Raw genomic sequence first — 15,999 nt, 5'->3', positions numbered from 1 at the left:
ATGATTCTCCATAGCTCTGCGCGGTCGATACTGTCGTATGCCGCTTTAAAGTCGTTGGGACCTGGTATTCACGGCATTTCTGGAGGGTTTGCCGTACGGTGAAGATCTGGTCCGTTGTCGACTGGCCGGCTTGATAACTTCCCACGAATTCATTCGTTTTAGGTGACAGGCGACGGAAGATGATCTGGGATAGCACTTTGTAGGCAGCATTCATAATAGTGATAGCCCTGAAGTTCTCACATTCCAAATGGTCGCCTTTCTTGTGAATGGGGCAGATTACCCCTTCCTTCCACTCCTCCGGTAGCTGTTCAGCTGCGATACCATCCTTACCAGCTGCTTTGTTGGTTTTGAGCTGGTGAATGGCATCCTTAACTTCCCTCAGCGTGGGAGTTGGTTCATTTCCGTCCTCCGCTGCACTGGCGTCGTCGTTTCCTCCGTTGCCGTGCGCTCCCGTGCCTACGTTCTCCACGCCGTTCAGGTGCTGATCGAAGTGCTGCTTCCACCTTTCGATCACCTCACGTCCGTTCGTCAAGAGGCCTCCGTCTTTATCCCTGCATATTTCGGCTCGCGGCACGAAGCCGTTGCGGGATGCGTTGAGCCTCTCATAGAACTTCCGTGTTTCTTGGGAACGGCACAGTAGTTCCATTTCTTCACACTCCGCTTCTTCCAGGCGGCGCTTTTTCTCCCGAAAGTGGCGGGTCTGCTGTTTCCGCTTCTGTTTGTATCGTTCCACGTTCTGTCGAGTCCCTTGCTGCAGTGTTATCGCCCTCGCTGCGTTCTTCTTTTCCAAAACCGTTCTGCATTCTTCGTCGAACCATTCGTTCCGTCGATTCCGTTCCACGTACCCGATGGTGCTCTCTGCTGCGTCGTTGATGGCTGCTTTCACTGTACTCCAGCAATCCTCGAGAGGGGCCTCATCGAGCTCGCCCTCGTCTGGCAACGCGGCTTCGAGATTCTGCGCGTATGCTGAGGCGACATGCGATTGCTTCAGTCGCTCTAGGTTGTACCGTGACGGTCGCCGGTACCGTACATTGTTGATGACGGAGAGTTTTGGGCGCAGTTTGACCATCACCAGATAGCGGTCGGAGTCGATGTTGGCGCCACAATAGGTCCTGACGTCGATAATGTTGGAGAAGTGCCGTCCGTCAATCAGAACGTGGTCGATTTGAGATTCCGTCTGCTGTGGTGATCTCCAGGTGTAACGATAAGGGAGGCTGTGTTGGAAAAAGGTGCTACGTATGGCCATATTTTTGGAGGCGGCGAAATCAATGAGTCGTAGGCCGTTTTCGTTCGTCTGCTGGTGGGCGCTGAACTTACCAATCGTCGGTCTGAATTCCTCCTCCTGGCCTACCTGAGCGTTCAAATCTCCTATGATGATCTTGACGTCGTGGCTTGGGCAGCGATCGTACTCGCGTTCGAGCTGCGCGTAAAATGCGTCCTTGTCATCATCAGTACTTCCGGAGTGTGGGCTGTGCACGTTTGTTATGCTGAAGTTGAAGAATCGGCCCTTGATCATCAACCTGCACATTCTTTCGTCGGTCGGCCACCAACCGATCACGATGAAAGCTGTTCCCAGCTCGTGTGTGTTGCCGCAGCTCCGGTAGATGGTATGATTACCTCTAAACGTTCGCACCATGGATCCTGTCCAACACACCTCCTGCAGCGTTTAGATCCCAGCGATGCCGAACCCGTGGTCCTTCAGTAGATCGGCGAGTATGCGGGTGCTCCCAATGAAGTTGAGAGATCGGCAGTTCCACGTACCGAGTTTCCAATCGCAAGTCCTTTTTGTTCGCTGGGGTCGTTGCCGCTGGTCTCGGTTCGTATTATTCTGTTGCTGATTTTCCGTTACAATGGTTTTTTACGGCTGGCTCGTAGGGCCTGACACCAACCCCCTACTTTCCGGAGGACCATAGTGCACAGTTGAGCTTAGAGTCCTTCCCTGGCACTCGGACGTAGATCAGCCGCCCCTAACATGGGGATCAGACGCTGTTGTGAGCCGGTCCTCCTGGAGAACAGACGCTCAGGTTTGCCGAAGCAAACCCCCCTTCCCTGTCAGCCTACGACCAAAGTTGCCACCGGGGTTGGTTGCCCGATCTACCCTAAGGTTGCTCATAGTTTCCGGCTGGTACCGCGTGGAGGTAGGGATAGGAATTGCTGGGCAGGGCAGAGGCTAGTGGATCACAATAGTGGGATCTGAATTGCAAGGCATACCCAGCCTTTACCGTGGTAAAGACTTGTTCGTCTAAACATCGGCGAAACTCTGGATGATCTGTTACGTAGAACAGCGAAGAAAAGTTGACAAGCTCTCCCGATCAACACAGGAGAATAACAATTTCCAGACAGTGATAGTTGTAAAAGCAATGTTCGTAGCAGGAATATTTCTTTCAAGTAAAACCAATGCTATCGGTCAATTTTGATTTGCAGATTCTCACTATATTTCAAGCGTTTGGCAATCCACTCAGCGTTGATATATTTGTGGCTTTTTTTTAGGCTACCAATTCAACTACACACGCTACATTTTGGAAATATCTGTGCTGCTTGTTCACTAGTGAATGAAAAAAAAAAATGATAAATTTGTTTTCATTTCTACGCTACTTTCAAATGGTTGATATTTATTATTCTACGCCATTGCCCATGAAGTCAAATCACTTTCAAATCCACGATTCATAACAAGCTTATCAAATATAGATTTCTTTTTTTTTTTTTTATTCGGGAGAAATAAGTCGATTTCATCCAATAATATCAAAAAAACGGAAATAGTTTTAATATCTAGATAACAGCAGTTATATGTTTGTCTCTTCAGTAGGGGGTTATACTTATTACGAGTTAAAACTAAACGACTAAATGAGATAAGACAAAACGCACTTTCATGGGAATAATATATGATAAATTGATGCGATAAAACTAGTAAGGACTTTTGTTAACTACTTCGATCCGATCCGATTCAGTAAACGCCAAATACGAAAAAGAATTCATTTTGCTTGAGGTAAAATAAATAATAAAGTATAAGTTGATAAACTTATTGATACGCTCTATACGAGAGAAAAAAATATGGTTACTTCTATTGACTATAGAACTAATTGTTTCTGCCCTATTAAGACTGACTGATCACTTTTCTCGATATCCTTCATTCGATTCCGACGACTCCTCTCCGTTCCCAAATGGCAAGTCAATGCTGCACCTTACTCATACGAACTCTTCCAAACGGAACTGTCTCAGTCATTCGCGCTTTTCTTCAAAGGAACATGCTGGATGGGGTGCGTTTTTCTCTGAGTGTTGCTCTAAGTAGAAGGTGTTCTGTGATCCTTCACGAAATTTCCGAAACAAAACATCCAGAAAATACCTAGCACATCGGGAGTTCACTTGTCCTGCCGTCGTCGTCGTCGTCGTCACAGTAGGCTGTGCATAGCTCTTCGCTTCTGTGCTACAGCCTATCGGTTAAGGCTGTTGATATAAAGGTTATAAACCTCGCATCGAGGCGTATTCTCGAACAGGGCGGCCCGATTCTGGCCCTCGCCCTTCTTGACCCAGTGGCCGTACACTCGAAATGCGCAGCCATCGATGACCTAGAGGGCGAGAAATTTAAATGAGAAGAAAATTTAGTGATTGGATTGGGTAACAAAAGAACCGGCAACGGATAACACTTGAGATAATCTGGCAACACTTGATATTTTGACAGTTGCGCAATGCACTCAATGAAAACATCACTCTGAATTCACTAATAAGAAACTAACCGAACGAGTCTGGTTCCACGTTTTGCTGCTAGAACTTTCACCGTTTTTCTTCACCGATGATTCCGAAGGATAACCCATTTTAAAACGATAAATAAACTTGGTTGTTTTTGAAAAAGATCGAAATTCGAAATAAACCGAGCTACGTCTCAAATTCAACTGACGGTGTACCCATCCGGTAAGCTCCGATTTATATAGCCGCTAGGGCATCTATCTGTAAGCACGGCAGTACCTACCACGCTCTAGACACGGTACGGTACGGGGATGGGAAGAATTCGAAAAAAGTTCCATCGCCGCCATACAATCGGACAGGTACGGAAAGTGACGAGCAAAACAAAAACAACCAAAGTTTTTCGGTTGGGCAACGGTATGATGAAATATTCCATTGGTTTTGCAGCTGGCGCCATGTGATTTCTAATTGGAATGCCATTAGGTAGCCTAATGGTTTCTGATTCATCGAGGGAAGTTCCCATAGGAATGAAGAAGGCGGTTCAAACTAGAAAACGGTTGAAATGACTCAAAAATACTACGCAATTGTATTTCACAAACAAGTTTTCGAAGAAAACCCAAAGGTGATCAAGTTAAAAACATCAGAAAAAATCGGTAAATGCTGCTTATAACCAGAGAAAGGCCATGAAATATGACGAAATGATCCTCTTTACCGTACAAGATTATCTCAGTGCATTCTTGCCTTACTTATAATACATTAAAACAGATAAATCACATAGAATCCATATGTACTCACCTTTCGCAGCACCTTGATGCGGTAGGGGTCTCTTAGGGCGTCCTCGGCCCGCAGCGGTTCCGGCGTGTACCGTAGCCTCTTTATTCTAACCATTGCTCTAATACATAGGATAGCGAATTGGAACTTTTTCCTAGCGTTAAACTGACTTTGTTTGCGTAACTAAAGGGTGCGTAACGAAGGATTCGTAAAAAGTAGCGGGACGATGATAACGATAGTATGACGAAACGAAAAATAAAAAATATGCAAAAATGGAACGAACGCACCATGAAAACAAAACGGAACAAAAAAGAGAAAAGGAGAGAAAGAAAAAACAAAGCAATCCGTTAATATTCACGTTCACAGCACGGGCACTCGGCGTTCGCGTCCACCCGTGAGGCGGACCTAGAATTACATGGCTATAACGGGCTAGGATATTGGTGAAACAAGAGCACAAATGATGACGACAAGCACGGCTAAAACTACTACTGGGACTACTGTGGCAAGAGTCGGAATTGTTTGCTGACTGATTGTTTGCTTCTTCCGCCGCCGCTTGACGCCGGAGCAGCAGATGTGATTTCTTTGTAGATGTTTTGTTTGTTTGTTGTTTATGGTTTTTTTTGATTGGTTCACACGCGCGCACGCACGGAAGGTGAGGAAGATAAAAAAGAGAAAAAGAGAGAAATGGAAAACAATAGAAAGGGGAAACCTTTTTCTTCTATTTAATTTTATTTTGGAAAAGGGGAATTTTGGATTTTTCTAAAATTTTGATTGATAATGAAGGTGCGCAGCACATAAAGCCAAGCAAAACGGAAAAATAGTCCAGAAGCAATAAAACTTATAACTGGAGCAAATACTCTAATAAGATTATCTTAAATCCAATTCAGTTAGTGCCAATGCTTTGTGCTTCCAATTGGATGCGAGCGTGACGTACAAACACGTGCATGTTAATTTGGTGTAGTTTTCCAAAAGTCGTCAGCCGATTTTAGTGGTATGCGTATTGTTAAAAAGTGAAAGAGAGGAAAATTTTATCCAAGCCCACTAGACAGGATAAACGGAAAATTTGTGTTACGTACAAAAACATTCACACATAAATTGTGGAAAAATTTTCCAGTGCATCAGTCATGCAGAGTTTTTCTTTTATTACTCACACGCACGGAATGGAAGCGAGGTATGGAGCAATGGGAACATTCTTTTTATTGTTATCATTAAATTGCAAAACAAGGTTTATTTACCGAAAAATGCTCGGAAAAACATGCGACGCTTCCAATCAGTGTCTAACGTGTGGTGCTCACGTGGAAGTATAGAAAATGAAAGAAGAAACAGAGCGACAAGCTAATTTGAGTTAGAATCTTTTTGATTTTTTAAAAGGAAGATTGATTACAAAAAGATGAAACGCTTATATGGAAGCAGGTTTAAAATGGTATTGTCGAAAATGTTGATAATTAGAAATAAGCGTTTCCTGAAACAAAGAAACGTTTCACTAAAATCGTGTCGTATTTGGGTTCTAAAAATAATTGCTTCAAATATATTTTACCTATATATTCTGACTAGTGTACCAAACAAGTGTCCGTACAGTCGATTTTGTTTGTTTTTTTTTTTTTATTTTTTTGTTTTTTTTTTTATTTTTTTTTTTCATACATATATGAATTAAATCTGTCAAACTTCTAACCGTTTGTAATAGGTATATCAAAGGTTATTTGATGAAGTATTCAATATAATCAAATAAATAATCAAAATTTAGTAAAACTGAAAAAAATTTTGGGTTTTTTTTTCAAACATAATAAGGGGACAAAGAGTATTATTTGTTTTCTTCGTCATGGGGGGTTTTTGTCGACCAAATTGCTTGAAACTTGGTCGTATAATTCAGCTTGGTTGGGAAAGATTTGAGGCCAATTTTGAGTTCAATAGGTTTTAAAAAACCCCCATTAAAAAGTTTTTCAGAGCTTTTACTATAGTTTTTTTTTTTGACTCCGATCGAGCTCAAAATAAAAAAAAGAAGATTTGTGCAAAAATTCTTCAACATATTTTTTTCTGAATTATGCGTGTTTTTTACACACTCCAGGCTATGTGTGTTTGTAATAGAAATATAATGAAACATTTTGGAGTTTATCCGAAGATAAAACGTCTAGAAATTGTTACAATATTTAATCAAAATTACGTCATTTTTTAACGACATTTAGTTTTTTTAGGTAATAAGCCTCATTATTTTGAAATTTAATAGAATTTGTTTGTCCAGCGTTTCTCGTCGAAGCTTCTGCGAAAAAAAAATATCAGAATTTACTTAAAAAAGACTCGTACTTTTAAAAAATTATGATTTTCTCTTAAGTATGCGAAAAAAAATACGGAAAAATAGGGTATGTGCGCCATCAGTAATCTCGCGCTCCCATATTCATCCTATTCGAAAACAAGCGATTATGGTACCGATTGATTCCGTTCTTTTTGTTTTCATGCGTGCTCACTTCTAACAAAAAATACAAAAATAAGAAACAAATCAAACAACGATTCAATCCTTTTTTTCGTAGGATTTCGAAATTTATCCACCATGAATAGCTTCGAGAATATTTGAAAATAGTCTCAATATGCCTGCAAGAGTTTTTCGTATCTTCAGTTTTTTTTTTACTTTATAATGAAGCTAGAAAATTTAAAATAAGCTCACTGGGGAGAAATTATAATGAAAGTCGAAAGGACACATTAGGAATAATTGGAATAATCGCATATTTCCAAAAATTGTGGAGAACATCTTTAAAAGTTTAGAATAAACTACTTTCAGATTTTTCTGTGTCTTTTTGAGCAGTTTCGAAGCAAATCTTTTGTCAAAAAGCTACTAGTTTAAATAATTGATAAAATTCTTAGAAAATTTTTAAAAATCCTTAAAAAATCAAAGGGTTCTTTTCTTTGGTAATTAAAGAAAAATATCAATTTCAATTCAAATATGCACTCAGGCGAACTTTTGAAGAATCTGTTACAGTAAAATCTGAAGAAATTCATCATCAAACTTGAGGAGCTTTGGGGAAATTTCAGTAAATATCACTGGAGGATTTATTATACCACTTCGAAAAACATGCAGGATTAATATCAAAACTTCATAACAGCAGGCTTTTAGGCACTTCATGGAAGTTTTTAAATTAACCCAACAAACATTTTTGCTGAACAATAGTGGAACAAACCACTCTTAAGCAAACTTTAGCTTAAGAAACTATTAATCAGCTAGTTCTGTTACTTGGGAAATCCCTGAAGAAATTTTGCTGTACGACCAAGAACATTCAACGTAAAAATGTGGATAAACCTGTGAATTTTCCATGGAACTTCTGTCAAACTCGTTTCTGAACCAACTTCCACCACTAGACGCTCCTGAGTTTCAGTATAATTTCCACTATTTCTGTTGATGAGATTCCTTCGGAGCATTCGTAATCGAACAGCTCAATAAAAACATTAAAAATAAAGAAAAGCATCAACTACAAGTTTTGAAAAGATCAAGTCTTATGGAATTCTTCAATCATTAAAGAAAGAAGTTTGGGCCTGAAGCAATCTGATAAAAAAAAAGTTTCAGCCAGCTCTTGGTCACTTTTTATTTAAAAAAAAACAGTTTTTTAAAGCAGGAGAATCAACTGAAACCTGTGCAACTCGTATTTTATGGTTACGCAGTCTTGTTAAATCAAAACGAGTTAATATCTAACCCGACGCGACGTTTCGACACTTTAGATTGTGTCTTCTTCAGGGGAAAGATACGCTTTTCGTGTTTTATTCTGTGTTGTTTTTTCTAACCACAACCGAAAAACGAAAACGTATCTTTCCCCTGAAGAAGACACCATATAAATTGTCGAAACGTCGGGTTAGATAATTCGTTTTGATTCATTAGAACTGCGTAGCCGTAAAATACGATTTGCACATATTTTTTAGGAATTTTAAAAACGTTGACAACTTTAAAAAAATAGTAAATCCAGAAAGCACTTTATATAGAAAAGTTCCAAGATTTTAAAATCAGAAGGAAATCTGAATCTGAATCTTAATAAAAATTTGCTGAAGCTGAATGATTAAAAAAAATCTGAATCATCTTCTGAAAAATCAAACTACTCCTTGAAAATTTTTCATATCTCTCTGGACAGAAATGTCCCACAGCAAATGCATAGTTAGTCGGTGAGAGATTCCACTACGATCTCGAAAAAGAGTCGAAAAAGAGTCGAAAAAGATCTCTATTTTTGGCAAGAGATTTACCTCCGAAAATCCGGAAAAAAAAACTATCGAAACCAGGAGAGGGATTCACTTTTAATCTCGGGAAAAACATCATCCCAAATCTCTAAGAGGAGATTTCTCTCGAGTCTCAAAGAGGGTTCCTCCTCGAATCTTGGATAATTATTTTTCTCAAATCTCCAAATCGGATTTAGATTGGTTAGAGGCTTCATTCGAATGCCAGGAGAGCGGAAATAGATATTTTTTTTTCTTTTTTTGTCATTTTTTTAAGTTTTGGCAATTTTATAAAAATTTAGTAACTCCAGAAAGAATTTATTTAGATAATTTCCAAGAATATAAATTTGCTGAAGCAGAATGATTTCTAAAAAAAATCGACCATATGTACTCCATGGTTAGTCGGTGAGAGATTGCACACCAGATCTCGGAAAAGGGTTCATCTTGATTTTTGGAAAGAGATTTCTCTCCGAAATTTCGGAGAGAAATTTCTATCGAAGCATGCAGAGGGATTCACTGTGAATCTGGGAAAAAGCTTCATCCCAAATTTGAAAGAAGGAATTCCTCTCGAGTCTCAAAGAGGGTCCTCCGCGAATCGTGGATAATTATTTTTCTCAAATCTCCATATTGGATTTAGATTGGTAAGACACTCCATTGGAATGCAAGGAGAGGGATATCTAGATCTCCAGAGAGATTTTTCCCGTCTTTTTTTTTTCCTTTTTTTGACATTTTTTTTCTAATTTTAACAATTTTATAAAAAATAAATACCTCTAGAAAGAACTTATTAAGAAAAGCTCCAAGACTTTAGAATCAGAAAAGAAATTTGCTGAAGCAGACTGATTTCAAAACAAAAAAAAAAGTCTGAACCATTTTCTGGAAAATCGACTATAAGTACTTCTTGAAGATTCTTCATAGTTCTCTGGAGAGAAAAATCCCACACAAAACTAATAGTAAGTCGGTGAGAGATTGCACTGCGGATCTTGGAAAAGGATTCATCCGGATTTTTGGAAAGAGATTTGCAATTCCAGAGAATTCCGGATTCTATCGAAACTTGAAGATGAATTCGTTTCGAAAAGAGAAAGCTTCAAAACAGGGTTCCTCCTCGAATTTTTGAGATGGTTTTTTCTTAAATCCCCAAATTAGGATTGAGATTGGTTAGATACTCAATGCGAGTGCCAGAAGCGGGGTTGCATCATAATTCCAAAGAGAACTTCAACTTGCATCCCGAAGGTGAGAAACCTCTGCAGAATTCCGGAGACAGATATCAGTGAAATGTTAAAAAAAAGTGAATTCAATAAGAAATTCTTACGCAATGTTTAAGAGGAATTCTTTTCGAGTTCCGAAAAACTGTTTCTCACGAATCTCGGAGTAGGATTTCTTTATCCCGATAAGATATTGCATTTGAATTCCATAGAAAGCTGTTTTTTTCTGATTCTGGAGATATTCCTATCGAAACCCAAAGAGAGCTTCCTCTTGTATCCCGAAAATAGATGTTTCAAACTCAAAGAGGTGTTGCGTACGAATCCTGTAGGGATTCCGTTTCAGTTTCTTACAAGGATTCCGTTTCAGTTCTTAATTTCTGAGTGGGGTTTCTGTCAAATTCCGGAAAAAAATCTTCTCGAATCGAATTTTTGAGAGTTTCCGCGGCGAAACTGAATGAATTTCCTCATTTTTGGTTTTTGATTTTTTTTTTTTTGGTGAATAACGATGCAACATTTTTGAAAACGGTTTTAATGCTCATGCAGACTAAGGATTAAGGTATCTTCTGATTTTTTTTCCTGGTGGAAAATGTTTTTCGTTTTCGCAAAAAATATTTTTGAACAAAATTAAAAAAAAAATAGTTTTTGGAAGGGCGAAAAAATGTCCACCTGAAAAATAAACGGGAGATATCTATACTCTTCCTCTAGATGTGCATGAAAACCTATTTTGAAAATAGTGAAAGGTGTTTTTTTTTTTGTTTTCAGTCAAATTTCGGAGAAAAGTTTCCACTGAAGAGCAAAAGAGTGATTGCATTTGAATCCCGGAAAGAGATTCTTCTCGCTAACTGGAGAGGAATCCCTTCAGAAATCTCCAGAAATCTTCAGAAAGTTTGAATTCCGGAGGGATTTTATTTAAATTTTCGAAAATTTCTCAGTTTGCGCAGTTTACAGTTTCGTTCAGCGTTTCCTTTCGAAGCTGCTGTAGGGAATATTATTGGAATTTTTCAAAAATCCTTTAACATGTTTTTTTTTCAACATATTGTATCATAAAAGCCCATGATTACGCCAAAATCACGAGAAAATATACAAGTATTTTCTTTATTTTCTGTTTCTTTTCAATTTTCGAAAGATTTTTAAATTTTCCGAAGGATATTCTCCTCCATAACTTAGGAGAAGCTGTGCAGGAAGATAAAACTTTTCTGGAATTATTTGGATCAAATATTTCGAAGAACACTATAGAATTTCACGCTAAATTATCAAAGGAATTCATGAAAATTTGAATAAAATTTGTTAAAATATCTGCTGAATGAAATCCAGAAATTTATCAAAGCAATCCTCTTGGACTTCTTTCGAGATTTCTTTGTGGTTTTTGGAAAATCTTTAAATATCTTCTAGAGTAACCCTTGATAGTGTTTTGAAGTATAGTTTCTGATATTTTTTAAATCAATTTTCAAGGCGAATTTCCCCCATGCTGTTCTTGCTGTGTCAAGCTTACCAAGTTATAGTAAGAAATTTGGAAAAAATCTCTACATGAAATCTGGCAGGAATGTTCAAACTATTTTCAAGATGAACTATTCAAAAACAAGTGGAGTGGACTTGGTGTTTAAGCACTATCATGCCAAGGACCTGAGATCGAGTTCCATTCCCGACAATTTCACAAAATGTAAGTTCTTCCTTCGAAAGGGAAGTAAACGAAAGGGAACTAATCCTGGGTTAAAAATCTCGTTGATAAAGATAAAACATATTTAAAAAAATATCAAGTCACTTTTTGGTATTCTATAAGAAGTTATTTTCTGCATATTTCTCGAATATCATCAAAGAATTTTATTCTAAAAAAAACTTATTTCTGGTAGACTAATGTAGAATATTTTGAAATTAATGGAAATCTTATAATTTACTGATTTTTTTTTTACAAAAGTTTCATTCTGAAAAAAAAAAATAAATAGTTTCATACATTTTTTTTCCATGAATTTGTTCCCAAACATTTCAAAAACAATTTCCTCTATTTTTTTCTACCAGTATTCCTCCAAAAGAAAATCTATCAGCAAAGCTTCAAAATATCATCCATAAATATGGTGGAAAAATTTCCGAATTTTTTAGTAAACTTATCAAATTTTCTTTAAATTATAATACTTTACATTTGAAATTAGAAAATGTTGAAATTTCTTAAATAGTCGACGAGAGATTTCCTTCGAATCTCGGACATAGATTCATCTCAACTTTTAGCTGAAAGAGAGATTCCTCTCAAATATCGAAATAGGTTTTTTTATTCGAATGACATCAGACTTCCAAAATCCGGAGAAAAACTCCTCTCAAATCAAATTCTTGAGAAGTTCTCAAGTTCAAAAGAAGGATGTCATTTGAATCCCGAAGACGGTTCGACTTAGAGAAATGGACTGCATGCGAACTACGGTGGGCTTATACGTTCGAATCTTGATGAGGGATTTAACTCGGCAAGTGGGGAGAGATTTCTTCAAAATTTTCAAAAATCACACCATCTCTCGAATGAAACTCCGATCAAAGTCTCACGAGGAACCTCAGACCCAAGGGAAGGGGAGAGGGTGGCTTTGGTTATGTTCAGGAGATCGCAAAACAAGCACCTAAAAGAATTTCTGGGACGAATTCTGGATGTAATTACGCTAAAACTCAAGAAGTAATCTCGGGAAAATCTCTTTCCCACAAGGATCACTACAAGAGATTTCAAAAAACTCTACACTAGGTATACTAGAAGGAATCCCTGAAAAGCTTCTAAATGAAGAGAGAAAATGCACGACAATCTTTACAATATTCCGGGGAAAACTTCTGTAGAAATTCCGAGAGAAACTCTAGAAGAAGGCCCATCGAAATTTAAGAGGAAATGCAAAAATCTGGAAAAATCCCGTGAGGTACTCTGGGAACAATACCGGGAAAACCTCTGAAAGAAATTCTTGTTAAAATTCATGCAAAAAAATACGATTAACTCCTATACAAATCCCGTATTTGTTTTGTAAATGTCTTTTGGAGAAATCACGGAAAGAACTCCTGTGAAGATCTTGGTAGGAACACCGTAAAGGAAACTCGGAAAATCATCTCAGAGGAACTCCGGGAGAGATTCTAGCAGAAATTTCACGACATCCTTGGGAAATAAACTGGAATAAACTCCTTCAGAAATCCTGGGAGAAATTCCACGTCATTTTCCTGAAGAAAATATGGGAGAAATGCCGTAAAATATCACTCCAGGAATAAATTGCTTCTAAGAATTGTTCAAAAATTCTGTTCAATGTTTTTTTTCCATAGCTGCTGTCGTTATTTTATCAGATTTTTCCTGAACATCTTATCACAAGTTATTTATGTTTTTTCATTTAGTTTCTAAAGATTCCTCGAGCACGTGAAAATTTTACGAGAAAATGTGTTTAAATTTATCCGCTAGGAATGATTTCAGAAAAAAATAAAAAAAAATAGAATTAACTTTCCTATAGGAGTTTTCCGTATTATCCGTATTCTTTTTTTGAAAGCTATTTGGAAGATGTTCACATGTATCCATAATTAACAGTGATGGAAGTTACAAATAAAGCTTATGAAAAAAAATCTTGAAAAAAACAGTAGTCAATTTTACAAAACTAGAAAAGTTTTGAAAGAAATAGGCTTGCAAAGGATAACGCTCTTGGAGTTTAGATCAGATTCTCTTAGATAAACTACTTCCAGCACTACCTCCAGACGTTTCTAATGATAACTTATCCATAAGGTTTTGTTTTTCAAAATTTTGTACGAAAAGTTCTGTTCATTGTTTTATAAGACACTACTCGAAGGAAATCATAGAAAATATAAAACAAAACTTGTAGAACAATGATATATTTAAACAACTTACTTGGAGAACTTACGAATGCAGTAAAACATTCAAAAGATAAGTTTCGTCTGAAATTGTTTGCAAGAAAATCTTGAAAGTACATATTCCCCATCCATTTTCTTGGTAAAATCTGGATCAATAACTTGAATAACACTGGGTGATTTTACGCACAGTTTCTAAAAGAATACTTGACAACTTGGCAAAAAACATTTTTTCAAATATCGGCTAAGAAAGTTTAGCTCCGCACTTTGTTGAATTTTCGAAAATGTTACGAAGCAACCTCAGCAGTTTCTCAGAAGAAACTATTTCAAGAAAACATGTAATGAAACAATTTGGTAATTTTCCCGCAAATTTCTCACAGAATCACAAAGAAGATTCTAATAAAATTTCTGAAACAACTTTAGAGAACGAATCTTTCAAAAAAATCTAAAATTTATATATTTCTAGCGTCTCGTCCCAACTGGGTCAGTTTAGTGTTCTATGAACACTTTCACAGTTATTCACGAAGAGCATATTTTCGAAGAAATCGAGGGCATAGCCATTACGAGAAGTTCGTGAACAAACCAAAAAACGAACTCCTTACCTTCAGCAAGGGCATGCTGTATGAGCTCTTCAATTTGTATACATTTGTTTATTTGCTTTTGTATATAAATTTTTGAATAGGTCAAAGATTTTCTCAGAGAAAACCTTGATGTAGTGAACTTTCCAGAGCTCTTCCAAGTTCATTTGAGAACTTTTCATAACACGTTCCGGTAGAAGCATTATGAGCGCATCTCTCTAGAGAATCCAGAAGAAATGTCTGGTGAATAAACTTCAAGATAACTTCTAAAGTAATAAAGTTTTTGACTTGAAATTAATATTTTGAGAAATTCCTGAATCCTGAATTATTGAAAAATTGAAAAAAGGACACTTTCCCTAAAAACTTCCAAAACTATTATGGTCAAATTATAAAAATCGCAATAACAATTCACTTTCAAAATGATCTGGATCAAAGACAATCCAGAAACGTTTTGAAAATAGGAAATTCAGAAAGTCATGGGAATTTTTGAAAAAGCTTTCAACATCTTCTGAACAGAAAGTGAGGACATGAAATGTCTCTTCTCGTTTTGTTATTCTACAAGAAATTGTTTTCTGTATGTTTCTTGAAGATCATCTAAAAATTTGATAAAAACTTATGTTTAGTAGAGCTTCTGAATTTTTTTTTTTTAATTTATTGATTTTTATATTTTTCTGTAAATTTTTGAAAAAAATCTGTGAATCTGAAAAAAGGTTTGAAACAATTTCAGCTATTTACATACTTTTTTTCAGAAATTTTTCTGAAAATAACTTGGAAAATTTTTAAAAGAAATGGAATAAATTCTTCAAGGAATTTGTGAGCTAATAAACACTGGCCAACATGAATCGCTTTTAGAATATTTAAGTGTTCCACTAAATATTACCTCGAAAGATCGTCCCGCTGTATTTATTTGACGACTCTTAGAGAATCTTTACAACCATTATAGCATTATTGTGTAGGAATTCTTCCGTGAACAAAGTGCATCATTCAAGCCTATGGTTTCATTTTAAGAAATATTAGGAAATATTAAAAACATGAATACAATGGAACATTTAGAGTGGGAACCAACTAAACATAATATACTGTAGTGATCATAAAACCTATATCATAGCAGTTCTGAATAAAATTCTACGGGACATTTTCTCTTGAAGTTCATTTTAGAAACCCACAATCAGTTTCACCAAGCTTAAGAACTTTTCCAAAAAAAAATCTCAGAAAACGGTTGTGCTACAGTTTTTACAGAAATTTCAAAATTCTCCCAGAACTTCTGAAAGAAAATCCATCACAAAAGTTTTAAAATGTCCCTTCCTAAATTTGATAAGTTATCCATAATTTTCGCAAAAAAACACTATTAAAAATTATATATTTGTTTTTAATTTTTAGCTGGAGAACGAGACATTTTTTGAAATAAAGCGTGAGAGACGAACAACTGCTTCTTATAGGTTTCAAGGAGATCATCAAAAACAGAATTCCTACTGTAGACAATAACTTTCCTTATCATGTGGTGATCTTCAAAATTCCACAAAAACAAAATCCAAAAAATTACCCATATGTTTTTGTCGATGGTTCAAAATACAACTCTCTTAATATTTTTGGAAATTTGAGCAAATTACCAGATTGATTGATTTGTCTTTATTAGAGAGACTTTCAGCCCTTGGCTGGTTCGTCTCTGCAAATTACCAGATACGTTCTCGTTTTTGAGATGTTCTTGACAGTTTTTCGAACTTTTGAACTCCGAAAAGATTGGCATGCATCTCAGAGAGGGAGATTGCTCAACA

The 15,999-nt window shown here is 36.7% G+C and overlaps 2 protein-coding genes across 4 annotated transcripts in view; both read right to left on the bottom strand.

The window, feature by feature from the left end:
• Nucleotides 1-2,413: 2,413 nt before the first annotated feature.
• Nucleotides 2,414-15,999, bottom strand: part of LOC109418342 (phosphorylase b kinase gamma catalytic chain, skeletal muscle/heart isoform) — a 164,795-nt gene continuing 151,209 nt past the window's right edge. Inside the window, exon 12 of the transcript XR_009999401.1 lies at nt 2,414-3,181. The gene's annotated coding sequence lies outside the window, so the exon portion shown is untranslated. The remainder of the gene's footprint in view (nt 3,182-15,999) is intronic.
• The window catches only part of LOC115253710 (phosphorylase b kinase gamma catalytic chain, skeletal muscle/heart isoform), an 81,478-nt gene continuing 68,887 nt past the window's right edge, over nt 3,409-15,999 (bottom strand). For all 3 annotated transcript variants that reach the window (XM_062860591.1, XM_062860592.1, XM_062860594.1), the window contains 2 exons: nt 4,477-4,635; nt 3,409-3,566 (listed from right to left, as the gene is read on the bottom strand). In XM_062860591.1, the coding sequence (XP_062716575.1) occupies nt 3,432-3,566; nt 4,477-4,635 (294 nt within the window). In that variant the 3' untranslated portion in view covers nt 3,409-3,431. The remainder of the gene's footprint in view (nt 3,567-4,476; nt 4,636-15,999) is intronic.

Source organism: Aedes albopictus, chromosome 3 (assembly GCF_035046485.1).
Source record: "Aedes albopictus strain Foshan chromosome 3, AalbF5, whole genome shotgun sequence".
Classification (NCBI taxonomy): Eukaryota; Metazoa; Arthropoda; class Insecta; order Diptera; family Culicidae; genus Aedes; species Aedes albopictus.
Note: the sequence above shows the minus strand (reverse complement) of the source record. Positions and strands in the feature narration are given on the sequence as shown.